This window comes from Anabrus simplex, chromosome 4 (genome assembly GCF_040414725.1).
Source record: "Anabrus simplex isolate iqAnaSimp1 chromosome 4, ASM4041472v1, whole genome shotgun sequence".
Taxonomy (NCBI): domain Eukaryota; kingdom Metazoa; phylum Arthropoda; class Insecta; order Orthoptera; family Tettigoniidae; genus Anabrus; species Anabrus simplex.
In genome coordinates this window covers 355,421,946-355,443,448 of record NC_090268.1, presented here as the reverse complement: position 1 = coordinate 355,443,448, position 21,503 = coordinate 355,421,946, and the positions used below count along the sequence as shown (strand labels likewise).

General features: G+C 39.8%; 1 protein-coding gene across 1 annotated transcript; it reads right to left on the bottom strand.

Annotated features, from left to right (window-relative positions):
- Positions 1-3,030: 3,030 nt before the first annotated feature.
- Positions 3,031-21,217, bottom strand: LOC136872275 (uncharacterized). Its single transcript, XM_067146096.2, has 4 exons — positions 21,118-21,217; positions 8,214-8,357; positions 8,046-8,138; positions 3,031-3,434 (listed from the first exon to the last, which is right to left on the bottom strand). Exons 1-4 carry the CDS (start codon positions 21,215-21,217, stop codon positions 3,031-3,033), a joined length of 741 nt encoding a protein of 246 aa, XP_067002197.2.
- Between the last annotated feature and the right edge of the window lie 286 nt (positions 21,218-21,503).

The window sequence follows — 21,503 nt, the reverse complement described above, 5'->3', positions numbered from 1 at the left end:
CCTTTCAGCGTTCGGTCTGCAAGCCTCTGTGCATTAACTAAGTGCTTTACCGAGTGACTTGGCTTTGCGATTAGTGGCGCGTAGCTGCGAGCTTGCATTCGGCAAATTGGCTCGAATCCCACCGTCGGCAGCCCTGAAGATGGTTCTCCCTGGTTTCAAGTTTCCACACCAGGCAAATGCTGGGGCTGTACCTTAATTAAGGTCGCGGCTACTACCTTCCCAATCGTAGGCCTTTCCCATCCTTGTATTTCATACTATACCGTAATTTTCTTCTTCCCGCACTCAAAAGAGTACGGAACATGACACTTTGCCGTACTGTAATTACTTTCCCATTGTTTTATTACAAATCCTATGTGATTGGCTGAACTCCGCTTCACAGTAACGTAAACACGGATAGTCAGAGAGATCATGAATCAAGGAACACCAACTTAACCTTGTTGAATTGTTTCTCCGCCGGATGGCAGCACTGTGTTTCCGTACTCATCTACATAATAAGTGGCATTGCTGCTAAACATCTCACTCGTAACGTAAAAGGTCAATTTTCCTGGCTGTTGCGTAGATAACTATTTCCTTGCAAACATTTTGTATCATTCCAAACCCATGCGAAAATATGTGTCACTTCATTAGCCTCCGGAGACCCGGGACTTTGATTTTTGCAAGATTTGACTTAAACTAGGTTGTGGGGTTAAGGAAAGAGTTAAAGCATATTCTGATTTTTTCTCCACTGATAGTTCTCACTAGTTCCCACAGATGTCACCATGTGCTAGAAATGGAGCAAGTGACAATACAAGAGGCCACATCATGCCTCAAACCTAAGGTATAGTATACTATACCGGGGGTCTCAGGAGGTTAAGAATGGCGTTCTGTGAAGTAATTGTTGTAATTGCGATTTTACTGATTACTTATCGAAAAAGTAATTTGTAATTGAGTCAAATATTTCTCAAGTATCTGTAATTCATCCCAATCAATTTTTCCCCTAAATGGAAATAATCAACCATCATTTGCTGCAGTGCCTGGTTTCCACCAACAAAGACAGATACGGCCTACTGGAGAGGTATCGTACAGGTCAAGGAATTGAAAGCGCAGGTGGATTTCCTGCCCGTGGTGAATTCCGTAGAGCATACCGGATAGTAGGGGAATATCACTAAAGTAGATTGCATGGTGGCCTAAAGGTCCTAGACCAAAAGAGGGAGCCATGACACGGATTAAGTCCTGCGACTTAATTACGTGATTCTGAAGCTTTTTTGGTTGTATATATTTATCATTTACTTTATCCTTTGACTGTATACTGATGCATACGGTAATGATAATAATCGACGTGACACTACATGCGCTGAAATGTTCACTCGCAATTTTAAGAAGCAATCTTCATTGAAGAATGATCAACAGTCATCATTCACCACTGATCTGCATTTAGTGCAGTCGCCCAGGTGGCAGATTCCCTATCTTTTTTCCCTAAACTTTTCTTAAATAATTGCAAGGAATTTGGAAATTTATTGAACATCTCCCTTGGTAAATTATACCAATCTCTAACTCATCTTCCTATAAAAGAATATTTGCCCCAATTTGTTCTCTTGAATTCCAACTTTATCTTCATATTGTGATCTTTCCTACTTTTAAAAACACCACTCGAACTTATTCGTCTACTAATCGTCTACGCTATCTCTCCACTGACAGCTCGGAACATTCAACTTGGTCGAGCAGCTCGTCTCTTTTCTCCGAAATCTTCCCAGCCCAAACTTTGCAATATTTCGTATCGTTACTCTTTTGTTGGAAATCACCAAGAACAAATCGAGCTGCAATTCTTTGGATTTTTTCCAGTTCTCCAATCAAGTAATCCTGTTGAGGGTCCCATACACTGGGGTCTTACCAGGGACTTACATGCAATCTCTTTTACATCCTTACTACAACCCCTAAATACCCTCATAACCATGTATAGAGATATGTACCCTTTATTTATAATCCCGTTTATGTGATTACCCCCATGAAGATCTTTCCTTATATTAACACCTAGGTACTTACAGTGATTCCCATAAGGAACTTTCATCCCATCAACAAAGTAATTAAACCTGAGAGAACTTTTCCTAGTAATGAAACTCACAACCTGACTTTTAACTCTGTTTATTATCATACTATTGTCTACTGTCCATCTCACAACATTGTCGAGGTCTTCTTGCAGTTGGTCACAATCTTGTAAATTATTTGTTACTCTAAAGAGTATAACATTATCCGCAAAAATTCTCACCTCTGATTCCAGTTCTTTACATATAATTTATACATATATAAGAGAACATAAAGGTCCAATAATACTGCCTTGAAGAATTACCCTTTTAATGGTTACAGGGTCAGATAATGCTTCACCTGCTCTAATTTATTCTCCGAGTACTATTATCTAGAACTATAGCCCCCCAATTCAGTCACTCTTTTGTCTAGTCCAATTGCACTCAGTTTTGCCAGTAGTCTCCCATGATCTACCCTATCAGATGCCTTCGATAGGTCAATTGCGACACAGTCAATTTGACCTCCCGAATCTAGGATACCTGCTTATCTTACTGGAATCTTACTAGTTGAGATTATGTGGAACAACCTTTCCTGAACCCGAACTGCCTTCTATCGAACCAGTTATTAATTTCGCAAACATGTCTGATAGTCTGCAACATGATGAAAACAATTTATTTTATTTTCTGTATTATCTAAACTATCTTACAAGTTGATAATATATACTTTGCCTATTAACACCTCCTCATTTGCGGAAGTGTTATTACATTTTAATAAAATATACATTATGTAACCATGTTTTCCTTCCTCGTAGCGTGTGTTTTTATACATTTTAATACTTATCACCTGAGCAATTAATTCGAGAGCTGTCCGACTGAAAAGCCCAAGGTACTTTATTAAGTCAAACTCGATAGCAATGAAATTTGTGGTTTCTGATAAAACTATTTTTATTAACAAGTATAAATCCTTTCTTAGTAATAACAGAACAAATTTGATTTGTAATGTTTATCATACATAAATTTAATTTAGTTGCTAGCTTATAAGTGTGACATTTTCCTTGATACTATCTTCTTTTCCTGGTGCCACTGGATCATACACCTCGTCATTGGGGCCAGTGGTGGTACTGACCCCTTCATCTTCTTGTATTTCTCCTCCTGGTTCTGTTACAGGTGGTATTCCGCTGCTTTCTTCTGGCTCTGTTACAGGCGGTAGTCCGCCGTTTTCTTCTGGCTTTATCAACGCTAGTCCATCAAACCCCATCCGCAGACAGTCGAAATGTACCACCACGACAGGGGCTCGGTCAATGCGCGCCTCGATGTCCATACAAAGGTGCAGATTGGAACCGGGAGTGAAGATGTTAAAGAACCGCACGCACAAGTCCATTCTTGGCAAGTAGATTATCGGTGATGGGATGCAGAAAGGAGGTGGATTCTTCCCTGAAACATGATCCAAAGAACTACGTTAGTACAGTAGTTGCTCTCTAACAATATGGTACTTTGCTCTAGAGCTCCGTAACTCTCGTGAAACGGAACGCAAGCACAATAGTGTTCTTTTTTTTTTTTTTTTTTTTTTTTTTTTTGCAACTTGCTTTACGTCGCATCGACACAGATAGGTCTGATGGCGACGATGGGATTGGAAAGGCCTAAGAGTGAGAAGGAATCAGCCCTAGCATTCGCCTGGTGTGAAAATGGGAAACCACGGAAAACCATCTTCAGGGCTGCCGACAGTGGGGCTCGAATCCACTATCTCCCGGATGCAAGCTCACAGCTGCGCGCTCCTAATCGCACGGCCAACTCGCCCTGCACAATAGAGTGTGACAATGAAGACTGCTAGTAAGATGTTGATACGTTCCATACACTAGCGATCGCACATTTAAGAAAATAACATATATACTATATTATGTCAGCTGTAAAGATCAGCCGACCCCATGGTGTAGGAGTAGCGTACCTGCCTCTTACCCCGAGGCCCCGGGTTCAATTCCCGGCCAGATCAGGGATTTTTTACCTGGATCTGAGGGCTGGTTCGAGGTCCTCTCAGTCTACGTGATTAAAATTGATTGAGCTATTTGATGGCGGGTGGCGGCCCCGGTCTAAGAGGGCAAGAATGACGGCCGAGAGAATTCGTCGTGTTGACCACACGACGCCTTCGAGGCTGTTGCGCCATTGGGGGAGGGGGGCGGCGTATAGCGAGTCAATGTGTATGAATGAGGTATCATTCGAAAGATACTCCAGTTTGATGAATTTAGAAACTGCTGTGTTTTAACTCTTTGTAGCACATAAAATACCCGTCTTTTCTGTCCCAGCACGCAAAGAATAGGTTCAATATATTTTTCTTAATACATCACCATTTTTCCATTAGAACATAAAAATGTAATAATGAGTTTGTTTTGATTTCTCACATCAGTTTAACTTAACAAAAGGGGATGGTTCGAAACTAAGACTGCCATGCTAATGTTAAAAGGAACGGAGCAGGTAACCACTGACGCTGACCATCATTCATGAACGGACAATTTTGAAGTGGTTACCACAGTGCCACAAAGAGTTAATAAACATTTTGTATAAGAAAACGAAGTGAAAGAAAGGAGGACAATTCCCCTTCCACAAGCTTTCCTTTTGTTCTATACTACTTTTCGGGCACTTACCCGAATCCTATTTTTACCGAAAGGGGCATGGTTTTAGAGTTCGGTAAGATCAACATGTTTAAGCCCAAATTCGAGGTTGTGGCTTTACGACTTTCGGGAATTAAGCACCTATATCTACGGTGGAAAATCGGAAAAATAATTCCTATCCGGGTTTTCCCTTTTATTGCCGTTGGATGACTTCTTACGAAACAATCGATGAGGTTTTCGGATTCCATGCAGAAAAAAATTGAATTCACTTCGATATTTTCTAAAGTATTCCCGATTCGTAGATTTCGCCAATCGGCCCAAAAACCGGGTGGTAGTTTCGAGTCCTGACTTTGATGGCTCAAGACTTCCAACCACATTTCCGATCCAGAAAGAAAGTTCCTTATAATGTTTCCAGGAATAAATCTCTCTCGTTATATCTTAATATATGTAATATCAACCTGGAACTGTCCGAACTCATGAAAGGCATGTAGTCGCAATCCGCCGGGCCGATTTCACAGTTTTTCGAATTGCTTTGTGTTTTGATTCAATACGTTGATTTCTAATATATTTCAATAACGTAAACATGATATGCCCAACAGTAATTTTTAAACAAGTACAAAGCGGGTGAAGTGCGATATCTTCTCAGGAGTTTACTAGTATCCAATATCTATGCAACTATTTGAGAGATTTTCTTGAAATTTTAGGGAAATATACATTACCGTTGGGCGTTTCATTCGATAAAAATGGTTTTGTTTGATGGAATTAGTTACTGGCGGCTTTTAAAAATTATCTTCCCATATTTTTCTAAAAGACGTCCTGGAAAATAAACGGAGCTATGTCGTGGTCATGATAGATATTGTCGAAATAAAGTATTTAGTCAGTGTGAGTTTGAAATGTTGATGTCTTTATATGTGCGGCAGGAAATCGGAAAAAATAATTCCTATTCGTACTGGCGTTTTATCTCTGAGGTTTTGAACATTGTGGAATTCTGACAAGTCAATCCAGCACCTTAAAAACATTTTCGATCATTGTGAAGCCATTTATTCTCTATATTTTCGCACAAAAATGTTCTTATATGTGTACTATTTTTTAAATTTTTGATATATACTTGTAAAACTCACAGAGAAAAATCAAATGACACCTCACACAACATGCTACACGCCGGAATCCGGAGCTACACTAGTTGTTAGACATCGTGCGTTGCGACTAACACTCTAGATGGCGACGCTGTTACACCGTCCGATGATGTCACACCGAGGTCTGACTCTTGTGACTAGGTTGAGTACGATTACTACCTGATGGCACAAACCCGCCTGAAGCCACGAGCTTGGGAGGGAAAAGAGGGGAAGGAAGTTAGTGTATGGGGTAACGACTGCTGTGTTACCATACGTTTCCAAATGCATATCATAGATTTTCCGTGCTGTCTCCTGTTCGCGAGAAAAAAAAAAATTGCCATGACTTATGACTCGACCCTCGTATATTGACCATTGTCTTTGTACGTGTTGAATGGAAAGTTGGAGGATACAAAGTAGGCTTCGGCCTGCAAGCGGTCACGACTAGACCGTGGCCCGACAGCTCTATACTTCGACCGATCAACCGAATAGAGGATAAGTGGCTCTACACCTCTGCATTCGGGAGACGGAGAGGGGGTGGTCCTCATTGTCACCTGTCCTGAGAATGGTCTTCCGTGGTTTTCTATTTTCCTGCACTAAGGCGAATAATAATAATAATAATAATAATAATAATAATAATAATAATAATAATAATAATAATAATAATAATAATAATTGTTTTTACGTCTCTCTAACTACAGGGACATTATTTTATTTATTCAGGGGATTGTCGCTCGCCCGGTCGTGTGCACTGCGAGCCCGTCTTCCGCCAAGCATGTTGCCATAATTCGGCCAGCGCTCGACCGGCACTGAATCGTAGTGTTTTCGCCCAAGATTTCTGGTATTTTGTAAAGGTATTGTGTATATACACAAGCCCACATAGTGAAAATGGCATTGGAACAACACGCTGAGCACTCGACACGTGAACACTCAATTAAACTGAATCTTACAATGATAAAGATCTCAGCTGACTGCACAGGAGGAGAACTTCGGCGCCGAGAAGCGTGTTAGTAAAGTGCTTGGTGGGAGTTAAGCTCACAGCGTAGGTGATCGGGCGAGCGACAATCCCCTGAATAGATAAAATGATGTCCCTATAATACATTTTTACGGTTTTCGGAGACGCCGCGTTGACGGAATTTAGTCTCGCAAGAATTCTTTTACGTGTCAGTAAATGTACCAATACGAGGGTGACGTATTTGAGCACCTACAAATACCACAGGACTGAGTCAGGATCGAATCTGCCAATTTGGGGTCAGAAGGCCAGCGCCTCAACCGCCTGAGCCACTCAGCCCGGCCTAAGGCGAATGCCAGGAGAGTTCTTATTGACTGACACGTAAAATAAATCACCGGGCGAGTTGGCCGTGCGGTTAGGGTCGCGCAGCTGTGAGCTTTCATCCGGGAGATAGTGGGCTCGAACCCCACTGTCGGCAGCCCTGAAGATGGTTTTCCGTGGTTTCCCATTTTCACACAAGGCAAATGCTGGGGCTGTACCTTAATTAAGGCTACGGCGGCTTCCTTTGCACTCCTGGGCCGTTCCTATCCCATCGTCGCCTTAAGACCTAACTTGTCTGTGTCGGTGCGACGTAAAGCAAAGTGCAAACAAAAAAGTAAATTAAATCCTACGAAACTAATTTCCAGCACCTCGGCGTCTCCGAAAACCGTAAAAGTAGTAGTTAGCGGGACGTAAAAACAAATAACATTGTTATTATTCACTTAAGTGCAGGGCAATGGAAAACCACGGAACCCTAATCTTCACTGCACATCACCTTCACCAGTTCAATTCTCCTTGGCATGAGAGACGGCATCACCATCTAAGAGACCCGCCGTACGCTGAAGATATTTTTGTAATGGTCACCGAAGTATTTGTCGGCTATCTTTAAATTTACAATTAAATATAAAATACAATATTTCAATGTTTTCAGTAACTCTTCGGGTAGCAGTGCAAACTAAGTATCCTACGAAGCTATAGACGTACCTATTCTGCATCCAAAATTAACTCAACCATTGTAACCGTCCAACATAATTCCATTTTCTGTTACTAGACAGTAACACTAACGCAAAGCCGAAATTGGAAGCACAGCCACGTAGATGGCATCACTTCAGAAGTTCTCCAACTTGCAAACGCGAACCGGATGTAGAGTGGCACTGTCAATATTAAGGTTTTCAGTAACTCTTAGGGTAGCAGTGCTTACGGTACCTAAGTCTTCTGGAGCTAGAGAGAAACTTGGGTGCGATTACGAAATTATAGACGTATTTTGTACGTGTTCTGGAAGAGGTCTTTCCCACCCTGGATAATTCATCCTCAGTAGATGTAAGCTGTATCTTACCTGAAATATTCCTTGTGAACACCATATCGTCATCCATGAATAAGCTGCTTACGAGAGCGAATTCGTACGGCTCATAGGTGAGGTTCATGCAAGCTGTAACCGACAGAGGTTTAGGTTATTACTGGATAAGTGCACAGGCTTGTGGAGCAACACTGGAGTGAAACTCACCTCTGCGATTGAAGTTTATGGATCTCACGGCCATGCCGGTGCAACAGCCGCATCCCCGGTTCTGACATGAGCAGGGCACGCGGCGGAGAAGCTGCTTCAAAGGACCACGGCTCGAGTTGGAATGAAGATCGTAGAATATCACGTCTGGAAGAAGAACATAGTTTGAACGAAGTTGTCATACGGGTCAAAAATATATGTGGAATCGGAGGTCTACTACACACTATTTCTAAAGTCATGCTGCACCCCCCACAGATTCCCAAAATAGTTTAAATAATAAAGTTAAATTTGTGGGTGAACTCTCTAATCCATTTGAGGTAAAAACAGGCCTAAGGCACAGGGGATAACGAATGTGATACGGACCCCTCAAATAAAATGTAGGCTAAAACTTAATATAAATGTAATTAGCTTACAGCAGATAGCAGTAATGCCAATATAATGTCAAGTTGTATGAAGAAAGGGATTATTCGTTATTGTAACCTTATTGCTGGTTTTATTTTACTGACTCCGAGGTTTAACGGCTAAACTGCTGAACTGCCAACCAAGCATCACTTAGATGTATGTTTTTAATTTTAATAATAGGATTCATGTTTCGGTAACTACAGAACAATACTCTGTAACTGACACCGAAACATCGGTTATAATAATGTACTCGATTACAACACATAAAAATATACGAACAAAATTAAATCAAAAACTGATCAAATAAAGTTTGAAAAATATTAAATCGCGTATCTGATAACTTATTAACTCCACGCAAAGAGAGCTCGTTCGAAAGTGAGTAATAATAATAATAATAATAATAATAATAATAATAATAATAATAATAATAATAATAATAATAATAATAATAATAATAATAATAATAATAATAATGGAGTTTGCCTCCGAAGAGGCCTGGTGCGGGTCTTTTTCTCGTAGACGGCTTATTATTTATTTATTTATTTATTTATTTATTTATTTATTTATTTATTTATTTGTGTCTTTATTAACTGGCGAAGTTAGGGCTCTTGGCCCTCTCTTACACTTAACCACATACATTTTTTTTTATTTTTACAGTATTAATCTAAAGTATCATTGTAATCAATTACTGTTATTGAGATATATATGTCAGATAAGGAATTACAATAATACAATTAATTAAGGTTAATACTGATGAAAAATTAAAGGATAAATAGAGAGTGGATAATAACAAAAAAATATCAACTTATAACCTAAAGAATATATCTACAACTAGCTTAAAGAAAAACTTATTCAAATATAAGGCTAAAATAAATTAACTAGTATGTTACGATCTGAGTGAACTAAAATCAATGTTACTATGTAGTCTATTTCTATGAACAGTCTATAGCCTTAAATGAGAGTAGTAAGGACGTAAATGGGATAGCCTAAGAACTTAAATCTAGTACGTCATTTTTGGTTTCATTCACACGTCATTCACTCTTACATTCATTCGAGTCAACTGTATGTACTCTGGAGGAATTTACGGTAGGCTGTTTTAAATGTCCTAGACGAGCAAGACTTTTTAATATCATCCGGGATCGTATTCCATAACCTCGTAGCGGAGACCAGAAAGAATGGCTGTAGATGCGGTGCTATTTCAAGTAGTGATCCAGAACGAGTGTTAATTTCGTGGAACGAAGAAAGAAGCCTAAAATTGGACGACAGGTAGGTGGGGCTGTTTGAAGAAAGCAACTGATAGACAAGGGTCATTTGGTGCAGTTTTCTACGGTCATTTAAACGTAGCCATCCCAACTTTTTGTAGTATGGTGTTATATGAGCATCATGTCGGAGCTGGAAGGCATATCGAATGCAAGAGTTTTGTACACGTTGTAGCTTTGTTGCTTGTTCACAGGTTAGATCAGTCAGTAAACTGTCACAGTAGTCAAAGATTGGAAATAGAAGTGTTTGTATGAGTTTTAATTTAAGGTCCAGTGGGAGAACATTTTTATGACGCTTCAAAGGATAAATAGATGCGTGTACTTTTCTGCACACATTGGTTATATGCTCATTCCAGGTCAGAGTCTCATTTAAGGTGACCCCGAGGTTTGTAACAATCTTGGAGTATGGCACTTCGGTATCATCAATGGTAATTGGAGGAGGATTGTGATTACTATTTAGAGCACATAGTAATTTTTTGTGTCCAATTATTATGCTTTGGGTCTTTCGTGGGTTTATGAGTAAGGCGTTGTTCCTGGCATACGTTGTGAGTCGTTGTAAGTCTGTATTCATATGCTGGATCGCTTCGCATATACTATCTACACTGGTATGGTAATATACCTGTAGGTCATCAGCATACAGATGGTATTTACAGTGGACAAGTGGGGATGAACTATCATTGATATGCAGGCTGAATAATAAAGGTCCAAGCACAGATCCTTGAGGCACGCCAGATAATCTGATAGCCCATTTGGACGTAACATCGTTTACTGAGACACACTGACGACGATTTGTGAGGTAGGATATAAAGAAATTGAGCGCATTCCGGTCAACGCCAAGGAAGCGCAATTTTGAAAGGAGTAGTTGTATGTTGACTGTATCAAATGCACTGCTAAAGTCAAGGAGCGTGAGTACCGTCACCTGTCGCTTATCCATAGCAAGCCTGATATCATCTGTTACCCGAAGGAGTGCTGTCGTCGTACTGTGGCCCTTCCTGAAGCCAGATTGCAACCGGTCTAGTAGTGAATGATTTGTAAGATACTGAATATAGTTGCTCGTGAATAGGTCGTTCAAGGGCTTTCGCAAGCGGAGGGAGTATTGATATAGGGCGGTAGTCTGATGGACCTGCATGTTTGTGAAGATGAGGACCCTACCTAGGATGATTTCTAATACTGAATACGCTACACAGACCCAGCCCCCGAGCCATTGGAATTAACCAATTGAAATTAAAATCTCAGACCCGGCCGGGAATCGAACCCGTGGACCTTTCGACCAAAGGCCAGCACGCTAACCATTTAGCCATCGAGCTCGATAGGTGCAGTCGCTTAAGTGCGGCCAGTATCCAGTATACGGGAGATAGTGGGTTCGAACCCCACTGTCGGCAGCCCTGAAGATGGTTTTCCGTAGTTTCCCATTTTCACACCAGGCAAATGCTGGGGCTGTACCTTAATTAAGGCCATGGCCGCTTTCTTCCCACTCCTAGCCCTTCCCTGTCCCATCGTCGCCATAAGACCTATCTGTGTCGGTGCGACGTAAAGCAAGTAGCAAAAAAAAAAAAAAAAAAAAAAAAAATAGCCATGGAGCCGGACGAAATTGAGTTGACTGATTGTTACTACTACAACTTCTTATTGGCGATATACACTGTTGTCGAATAAATGTGTGATAAAAGTAAAATGTTCTGCAACGTTTGTGCCAAATACGATCTCAGGTTCACAACAAGAAAGTTTCATTCCTAACAAAAATATGGTATTTTGGTATACATTTTCTTTCTTTCTTTCTTAATCGGTTTACTCTCCATGGTTGGCTTTTCCCGCAGACTCAGCAAGGGATCCCACCTCTACCGCCTCAAGGGCAGTGTCCTGGAGCTTCAGACTCTGGCTCGGGGATACAACTGGAGAGGATGACCAGTGCCTCGCCCAGGTGGCCTCACCTGCTATGCTGAACAGGGGCCTTGGTGGTGGATGGGAAGATTGGAAGGGATAGACAAGGAAGAGGGAAGGAAGCGGCCGTGACCTTAAGTTAGCTACCATTCCGATATTTGCCTGGAGGAGAAGTGGGAAACCACGGAAAACCACTTCCACGATGGCTGAGGTAGGAATCGAACCCACCTCTACTCAGTTGACCTCCCGAGGCTGAGTGGACCCCATTCCAGCCCTCGTACCACTTTTCAAATTTCGTGGCAGAGCCGGGAATCGAACCAGATCCTCCGGGGGTGGCAGCTAATCACACTAACCACTACGCCATAGAGGCGGACGTATACATTTTCATTGGTGTAATTATTTTAAAATTCTTTGGTGCAGGTGTTTTTTGAAGAGCATGTCGCGGTGTAGCGAAAGACGGCAAGGGCAAGCGTTGTTTACACTTGTGCTGTGTTACACTCGACACAATAAACTGTCACTCTTCCGCCGAGATATTCCGTGGCTTGATCAGTGACTTACCGAGTGCGTCCCTCACTCGCGCAAACGTCTTCCTAAATGTTTTTCTAGCTTGCATCTCTTCCTCCTTGGCACCCAAGTAGCCAAGTAGCCAAAAAAAAAAAAAAAAAAAAAAAAAAAAATCGTTCTGATCATTTCCGTACAGAGTGACATTATGGTAGATATGCATGTCATTTTTATTTTTTCGCAAGGACTCTGCGTAGCCTCTTAAAGGCCCGGGCCCGCATGCTTTGCAGGCCTTGCAGGCCCTAACGTTACGCCCCTGCTAAGGCAAGGAGATAGCCTTTCTCCACTCTTCTTTAATTATATTCTAGAAAATATAATCAGGGAATACCAGGGATACATCCTCACTCCGAACGGAAATGAAAGGGAGGCATTAAGAGAGAGGATGAGGAGGATGGAGATGGACCTATAAGTCCAAGTTCATCTCCATTCAAACGAAATTAAAACATGTCTTAACGGAGCGGAAACACTGACAAGGGCGACAAACAGACCCAGACCTTGAAAGAAAAAAAGACTCCTTCGAAAAATCTAGGGTCCAAGGAAGTCGCAAAATGACCAACATACTTTCCGGTTGGGATCGAACCAAGAAACCTATAAAACCATCGAGAAAATTACGACCGTGATGAGGAAAAGGAGATACGGACACATTAAATGGATGGCCAACAGAATACTCCTACAAGAAAAGTGAAAAACACAACCTAGGAGGCTTATTACACTGCTGCACAAGAACTTAGTAGAAGTGGGTGCCAAGGAGGAAGAGATGCAAGCTAGAAAAACATTTAGGAAGACGTTTGCGCGAGTGAGGGACGCACTCGGTAAGTCACTGATCAAGCCACGGAATATCTCGGCGGAAGAGTGACAGAAGAAGCGGAAGATTTATGGATCTTCTCTGTGGCCCACTATTTACGGTATCTATACATGAAAAAAAATAATATCTAAGTCTCGTAAAAAAGGGAATAAAAAGGCATGAGGACTTCCACTTTTTCCTGGGATTGAACACTCCTGTGGAGAGTGACTCACGTAAATACCTTGGAATCCACGTAAACAGAGACCCTAAAGGCGTTGCTCACATAGGAAGTGTAATTACTACATTACATTTCGTTATGTTGGTGCTTAAGGACAGCAGCTTCTGGACCATCTATCGCCCATGAGATTAGTACTGGAATCTAAATCAGCACTGTGAGACCCGTACCTGATAGGTACCCGAATTAATACGTTTAAGAAAGGTCATCCTCTGTCCCACATAGAAACAAGGTAAAACCAAATTTAGCTAATTTTATTCTACGTTTAATTATGTGGAGTAGAAATTTTTTTCGTACCCAATTAAAATTGAACGCAGATTGAACAAAAATGTGCCGGTATTTTTTCCATTTACAACGAAGCGCTCACTTAGAAAATTCATGACTTTAAAAGTATTGATCTGATCGTTAACAAACATTAATACTTACTTTTGATCTGTATACCAAGTTTTAATTTCATCTGATATTTGTGAAAAAGGTTTATATAAATTGTGTGAAACAACATTTTCTCGTTACTGGGTGATCCTAGCCGTAAAAGAAAGCTCATGAGAATGCCAGGCTAAAATTAAAACGGCTTTTTGCCTGAAATGGTACAACGAAATATTGCAAGATTCCTGATAAATGATTTCAATCCTGGAAGTAGTGTGACAAGAATATTTGGTGGTAGATGTTAGAGGCCAGAAGAAAAAGAACACGATTATGTGCCATGTACAGTGTCTATACAAATAAAACAGCTTAGGGGGAGACAAACTCTCGAGTATAGAACCCTGTTACATGAGCAAAGCTGACCATTCACGTAAAGCATTAGGTAGGTAGCAGAGAACAATTACGGTAAATATTCGTTTGTTAATTGGTGAACTGGTAATTAGTATAGTTTACCTTTAGGAATATTACAGCATTTTACCCAAACCATTAAGATACTTCAAGGAAAAGCTCAATAACCTGTAAATTTTGTGTACATTTCTATATTATTGTGTTGTATTTACGTTGTTAAGTTATGAGTAAGTCGTTTTACCTGCCAGTATATTGTAAATCGTAGCCTACTATTAAGTTGTTGCGAATTTGTATGTTGTTGTTCAGCTTCAATCACTACTGATCTGTATTTAAGGCAGTCGCTCAGATGGAAGATTCCCTATCTGATGTATTCCTAGTCTTTTTTGATTGATTTCAAAGAAATTAGAAATATATTGAACGTCTCTCTTGGTAACTTATTCCAGTCCCTAACTCCCCTTCCTATAAACAAATATTTGCCCAATTTGTACTCTTGAATTCCAACTTTATCTTCATATTGTGATCTTTACTACTTTTAAAGACATCACTCATAGTTATTCCTCTACTAATGACATTCCACGCCATCTCTCCGCTGACACTTCGGAACATACCACTTAGTCGAGCAACTCGTCTTATTTCTCCCAAGTCTTCCTAGCACAAACATTGTAACATTTTTGTAACTTTACTCTTTTGTCGTAAATCACCAAGAACAAATCTAGCAGCATTTCTTTGGAATTTTTCCAGTTCTTGAATCAATTAATCCTGGTAAGGGTCCCATACGCTGGAACCATACTCTATTTGGGGTCTTACCAGAGACTTGTATGCCCTCTCCTTTAGATCCTTACTGAAACCCCTAAACACCCTCATAACCACGTGAAGATCTATATTATTTACAATCACATTTATGTGATTACCCCAATAAAGATCTTTCCTTTTATTAACACCTAGGTACTTACAGTGATCCCCATAAGGAGATTTCACCCCCATCAACGCAGTAATTAAAACTGAGAGGACTTTTCCTATTTGTGAAACTCACAACCTTTTAACCCCGTTTATCACCATATCAATGACTGCTGTACATCTCACAAGATTATCGAAGTCATTTTGCAGTTGCTCACAATCTTGTAACTTTTTTATTACTCTATACAGAATAACATCATCTGCAAAAAGGCTTATTTCTGATTCCACTTCATTACTCATATCATTTATATAATTATATAAGAAAACATAGAGGTCCAATAATACTGCCTTGCGGAATTCCCATCTTAATTATTACATGTCTTATTCTTCTTTCGTTGCCAGAAGACCTATCTGTGTCGGTGCGACGTAAAGCCACTAGCAAAAAAAGATTATTACATGGTCAGATAAAGCTTCACCTACTCCAATTCTCTGAGATCTGTTTTCTAGAAATATAGCAACCCATTCAGTCATTCTTCTGTCTAGTCCAGTTGCACTCATTTTTGCCAGTAGTCTCCCATGATCCACCCTATCAAATGCTTTAGACAGGTCAATCGTGATACAGTCCATTTGACCTTCTGAATCCAAGATACCTGCTATATCTTACTGGAATCCTACAAGTTGAGCTTCAGTGGAATAACATTTCCTAAACCCGAACTGCCTTCTATCGAACCAGTTATTAATTTCGCAAACATATCTAATATAATCAGAAAGAATGCTTTCCCAAAGCTTACATGCAATGTATGTCAAACTGACTGGCCTGTAATTTTCAGCTTTATGTCTATCACACTTTCATTTCCCAATTCATTTGGTATAGCTCCTCAATGCAAACAATAAACAAATACGTACTTCACATATGGTACTATATCCGAAACTATTGTCTTTAGTACATCCCCAGAAATCTTATCAATTCCATCCGCTTTCTAGTTTTCAACTTTTGTATCTTATTGTAAATGCCATTGTTATCATAGGTAAATGTTAATAGTTCTTTAGCATTAGCAACCTCCCCTATATGGACATTATACTTGTAACTAACAATATTTACATACTGCTGACTGAATACTTCTGGCTTTTGAAGATCCTCACATACACACTCCCCTTGTTCATTAATGATTCCTGGAATGTCCTTCTTGGAACCTGTGTATGAATGCCAATTATGCTTGCCATCATGTTATCTTTAGCTGACTTCCTTGCTGAATTCAATTCCCTAGTAAGTTCCTTCAATTTCTCCTTACTTCCATAGCCATTTCTAACTCTATTTCTTTCCAATCAGCACCTCCCTCTTAGTCTCTTTATTTCTCTGTTATAATGAAGTGGGTCTTTACCATTCCTTACCACCGTTTTTAAATTCCTCAACAATTGCTTTAAACCCATCCCAGAGTCTGTTTACATTTTTATTTATCGTTTCCACCGATCATAATTTCTTTTTAAAACTCCTTCATGCCCGCTTTATCCGCCATATGGTACTGCCGAATAGTCCTACTTTTAAGACCTTCGTTTCTATCACATTTATTTTTAACTACAACAAAACCACTTCGTGATCACTAATACCATCGATTTCTCTACAGAGCTCATCTGGTTTTACCAGCACCACGTCCAGTTTATTTGTACATATTATTTTACACTACATGTAATGACATATTTTGTAAATTTTGAGTGAAGTTATGAGTGGCTGCGTTGTAATAATGGTAAGATACATGATTGCGATTATTTTTTCCCTTTAAATTCCGTATTGATTTCTATGCGATTGCTTTTAATTATTCTGTAACACTATTCATAAGCAATTGTTATTGTTATACTCGTGTTATACTTTGTTTTCGTGTAACTGCTCGTTTTATTTTGTTGTTGTTATATAACTAGGAGTTGCCCGGCCGAGGCGGTAAACGCATGCTCGGTTCACGCTGAAGGACGCGGGTTCGATTTCCTGTCTGATGACAGAAAATGTAAGAAACGAGGTCTCTACTTCCGGAAGTGCATATGGCCCTGAGGTTCACTCAGACTACACCAAAAATGAGTACCAGGTTAATTCTCGCTGTTTAATTCAAAAATAGGAAGGACACAACCTAATGTCGGCGAAGCAAAATCAAGTTTGACAGCAGCACCCTCCAGTGATCTTGGCGGGGATTCAAGTCTACATACAGTGCCACGTTTTGAATACGGGGGGGGGGGGGACTTATGGTCTTCACGTGAATGTTACATTTCCCACAATATTTTAGTCGAGAATGGGCGTACAGCTATGGGATTAGTTCGTACATAGCCCATGTATCACGCGGAATAATGTTGTAAAATCAATAAGGTGGCCATAAGATAGCCAATTACTCCGATTGTAACTTTTGTGCCCTCTTCAGTGTAAGCAAATGAATAGTTCACAACGGAGGTATATTGTTAATGAAGGGCCGCCTTTATATTTTGATAAATCATTTCAAGACTTGACATTCCTAAGAGACGAATTAAGTACCAAGACCATTGACCTGTAAGAGGAGCAAAGTCCAGAAATTCTCTCGCGAGTTTCATAGCATTGGTCAAATGCGGCGCTGGTGTTATGCCCAATGGGCTTGGAATGTGAGTGTCTATATGGGGTACGTCCAATTGTTACCAATGAATACTCTGTAGATTTTTGTCAGAAGTGGGGTACGAAAGGAGTGGGAATTGAACTGGGACTAGTCGTGGCTTTATTTAGGTTCATTTACCTGGTGTGATAGCGGGAAACCACGGAAAAAACATTCAAGGCAACTGATGATGGGATTCGAACCCAACATTTTGCGAATGCATATTTACAGCTAGCACGGTCTAAACCGCGAATCTAACTCAGTTGTAAGAGACAGAGAGAATATGTGGAAGTGGTTGTAACACAGTAATTCACATGAAACGTAGCTTAAATTGTACAGTTTACCAAACAAGGCAAGAAAAGGAGACGAAATTTCTCCCAAGTTACAACCGAGCATTCAGATAATACAATTGGGATTATTTAAGGCTTTCTATATCACATCTGCACAACACTAACATTTTATGCAGAAAATTATAGCCTATAGTAAACAGTAAGTACCCCTTTCAAATGAGTAATTTTATGTAATCTTCGATTTTATGCTATATTTTTCAACAGAATGTTCATTGCACATCGTTTACTTTGGAATATAGTTAAAATATTAAATTTAATGCTTAATTGCCGGCCCCGTGGTGTAGGGGTAGCGTGCCTGCCTCTCTCCTGGAGGCCCCGAGTTCGATTCCCGGCCAGGTCAGGGATTTTTCTCTCGACCTTAGGGCTGGTGATTAGAATTGAGGAGCTATCTGACGGTGAAATGGCGGCTCTTGTCTCGAAAGCCTAGAATAACGGCCGAGAGGATGCGTCGTGCTGACCACACGAGCCCTCGTAATCTGCAGGCTACCGAGCTCGATAGCTGCAGTCGCTTAAGTGCGGCCAGTATCCAGTATTCGGGAGATAGTAGGTTCGAACCCCACTGTGGGCAGCCCTGAAGATGGTTTTCCGTGGTTTCCCATTTTCACACCAGGCAAATGCTGGGGCTGTACCTTAATTAAGGCCACGGCCGCTTCCTTCTCACTCCTAGCCTTTCCCTGTCCCATCGTCGTCATAAGGCCTATCTGTGTCGGTGCGACGTAAAGCAACTAGAAAAAAAAATCTGCAGGCTTTCGGGCTGAGCAGCGATCGCTGGGCAGGCCAAGGCCCTTTCAAGGGCGTTAAGTGCCGTGTGTTATAAGGCGGCATGAGCGTATTATTATTATTATTATTATTATTATTATTATTATTATTATTATTATTATTATTATTATTATTATTATTATTATTATTTTCGTTTCAGCCATCTATGGGCTACGATTACACAACTTCATTGCTTTCTCAAGTTCTTCCTCCTTCCTTTTTCGCCAGTATTCGTTCTTCCGTTGGCTTGCTCGTGCCCGTTCTTCTGCCGAGAATACTCTGTTCTTCCTCGTTTTCTCATCAGCAAGGTCCTTCACCTCCGCAACTCTCTGCCTGAAGATTATTATTATTATTATTATTATTATTATTATTATTATTATTATTATTATTATTATTATTAACAAATAAATCACAATTGGGAAATATCCCGGTGGCAATGGTCATGGTCCATGGAAATACAGTATTAAAATCAATACAGTACTACTAGTTTAACATTCTAAATTTAGCATCATCATATACTAATTAACACACAACTTAAGTATTTCCAGTGAATTTTTTTGAGTTGTAATGTACATTTCCTGATTCTGTAGAATGAAAAACTGAGATATTCTGCTGCATTTATGCATTATGGAACATGCTTTCTGGCACTTAGACACTTTGGAATTCTCAGTCTTCAATTATACGTACACTACTCGTTGTTTGACTGGGTATGTAGTCTGTATCTTTGTGCTCTGCCATAATGGCGACACGTAAATTGGGAAGGAATTAAATTAAATTATTAGATCTTAACCAATGCATAACATCGCACTAACATAATATAGCAGGTTTTCAGCGACGCAAGAATGAGAAAGGTCTAGGACTGGGAAGTTAGCGGTCGTGGTCTTAAGATACAGCCCTATCATTTGTCGCGTATGAAAATTGGAAACCACAGAAACCACCTTCAAGCTGCCGGAGGTGGAATTCGAACTCACAGCTTCGCGACTCGAACAGTACAGCCAACTCGCTCAGCTGAATTGTTTTATTCTCACTGACATAGAGCAACTGTGTTTTAAAATTCTGATTACAATTTCTTTAGATAAGAATGGGAATTTGATGACACCAAGGTCATACAGAGCAATCTGTCTCGGGAACCACATCAAAGCAAGATTGAAATGGTTTTGCTATTTGATTAGGATGGACCACCAAAGATCAGCTAAGGAGTGGTTATAGAAGTAACTTGTGTGCAAAAAACTAAGGTCGATCAAATAGGATCTTGAAGCACATGAGACTGAGTTTCAACAGGTCCAAGAGGAAGACGTCAATCTGGATCGAAGAAAATGAAGAATGCTCAATTACAATACCCGGACAACTTGAATCGGTTCGTGATAATGATGATGTTGATGATGACGATGAGTGTAGACAATACTACAAAGACTGTATTTACGTATACGAAGCAACATTTCGTTAATGAAATGTTTGTCCAAGTTACTCATTACAATAATTGCTTTAGTCTCCTTGATAATTTTATTTCATAACATTTTGATGACAGTTTATTGAAAATGGACAATTTACTACACGAATATCTCTGAAGAGTAACGTAGAAACTAATATATATAACAAAATCGAAAACTGTATATTTTTCTTATACAACATTGGGAAATTTATATTATAGTATCCCTAATGACGTACGACAGTTTTACTTGTATCATATGCTGTGTGTTTGCACAGTGTTTCTGTGTGTTAATAAGACCTTTGTTTAGATAAATAAATAAATAAATAAATAAATAAATAAATAAATAAATAAATAAATAAATAAATAAATAAATAAATAAATAAATACATAAATAAATAAGAGATTGCTGCATATAATATTTCATTTTCAATCAAGAGAACAATTTAAGAATAGTTATCAATTGATCTATCACAAAATATGATCTATCTGCCATAATGCAGGGAAATCCGTCGTAATTGATATATGCGCTACCAAGTGACATGAAAATAAACCATCATAGTAATCCACAACCTATCAAAACTTCCAGGCGGATTAAGAATTGAATATCATAGCAACCTGTGACCTATCACTCTGAAATATCTGCTATTTTTACCCTGCAGGGATTGAATTCTTCAAAAAAGTTCCTTAGCTTCTACGTATGGTCCAACAGGAACCTCTATATCAAACTGCACTCGGATCGGTTTGGTAGCTGCTCAGATGTGAAGAGTGACTGAACTGTATTTAACATTTATTGATAACACAGATAATCGTTTCTACCTTCTAACATTCATTGTTTAGACATCAAGTTGTATCATTCCTCAACGTTTCTGTGGACAGATATTCAAGACTTGAGTCGACAACTTGTATCTCTCTCTCTACTACTTTCCAGAGGGAGATAAAATATTACCTAGCTCTCCGCTGCTAACTTACTTACCTTGCTGTATCTGTTCCTGTTTTTCCTCTTCGCCATGTGAGAATAGCAAAACATATGATACAAGTAAGCATGCCAGAGCCACACACCTCAACACACGCATGTCACGCTGTGAGGACAACCTCTGGTCGAACAAGAGGCAATGAACCGTGGTATTGCATAGGCAGCCTCCCACTGGATTGCTTATTGTCTGGAATGTAGGCCAATGGTAAGGAAGTTCCTTCTTCACAAGCATTGAAGTCTCTGAGAAATACGGTTACGTATATCTGCGAAAGTCAAATAATATCCACTGAATACACTCAATCAGTCATTACTGCGGTTGTGAGACAAAATGTTGAGATGAATAAAGACGATTCATTAATGTCATCTCGACTTTAAGATAGGAATGA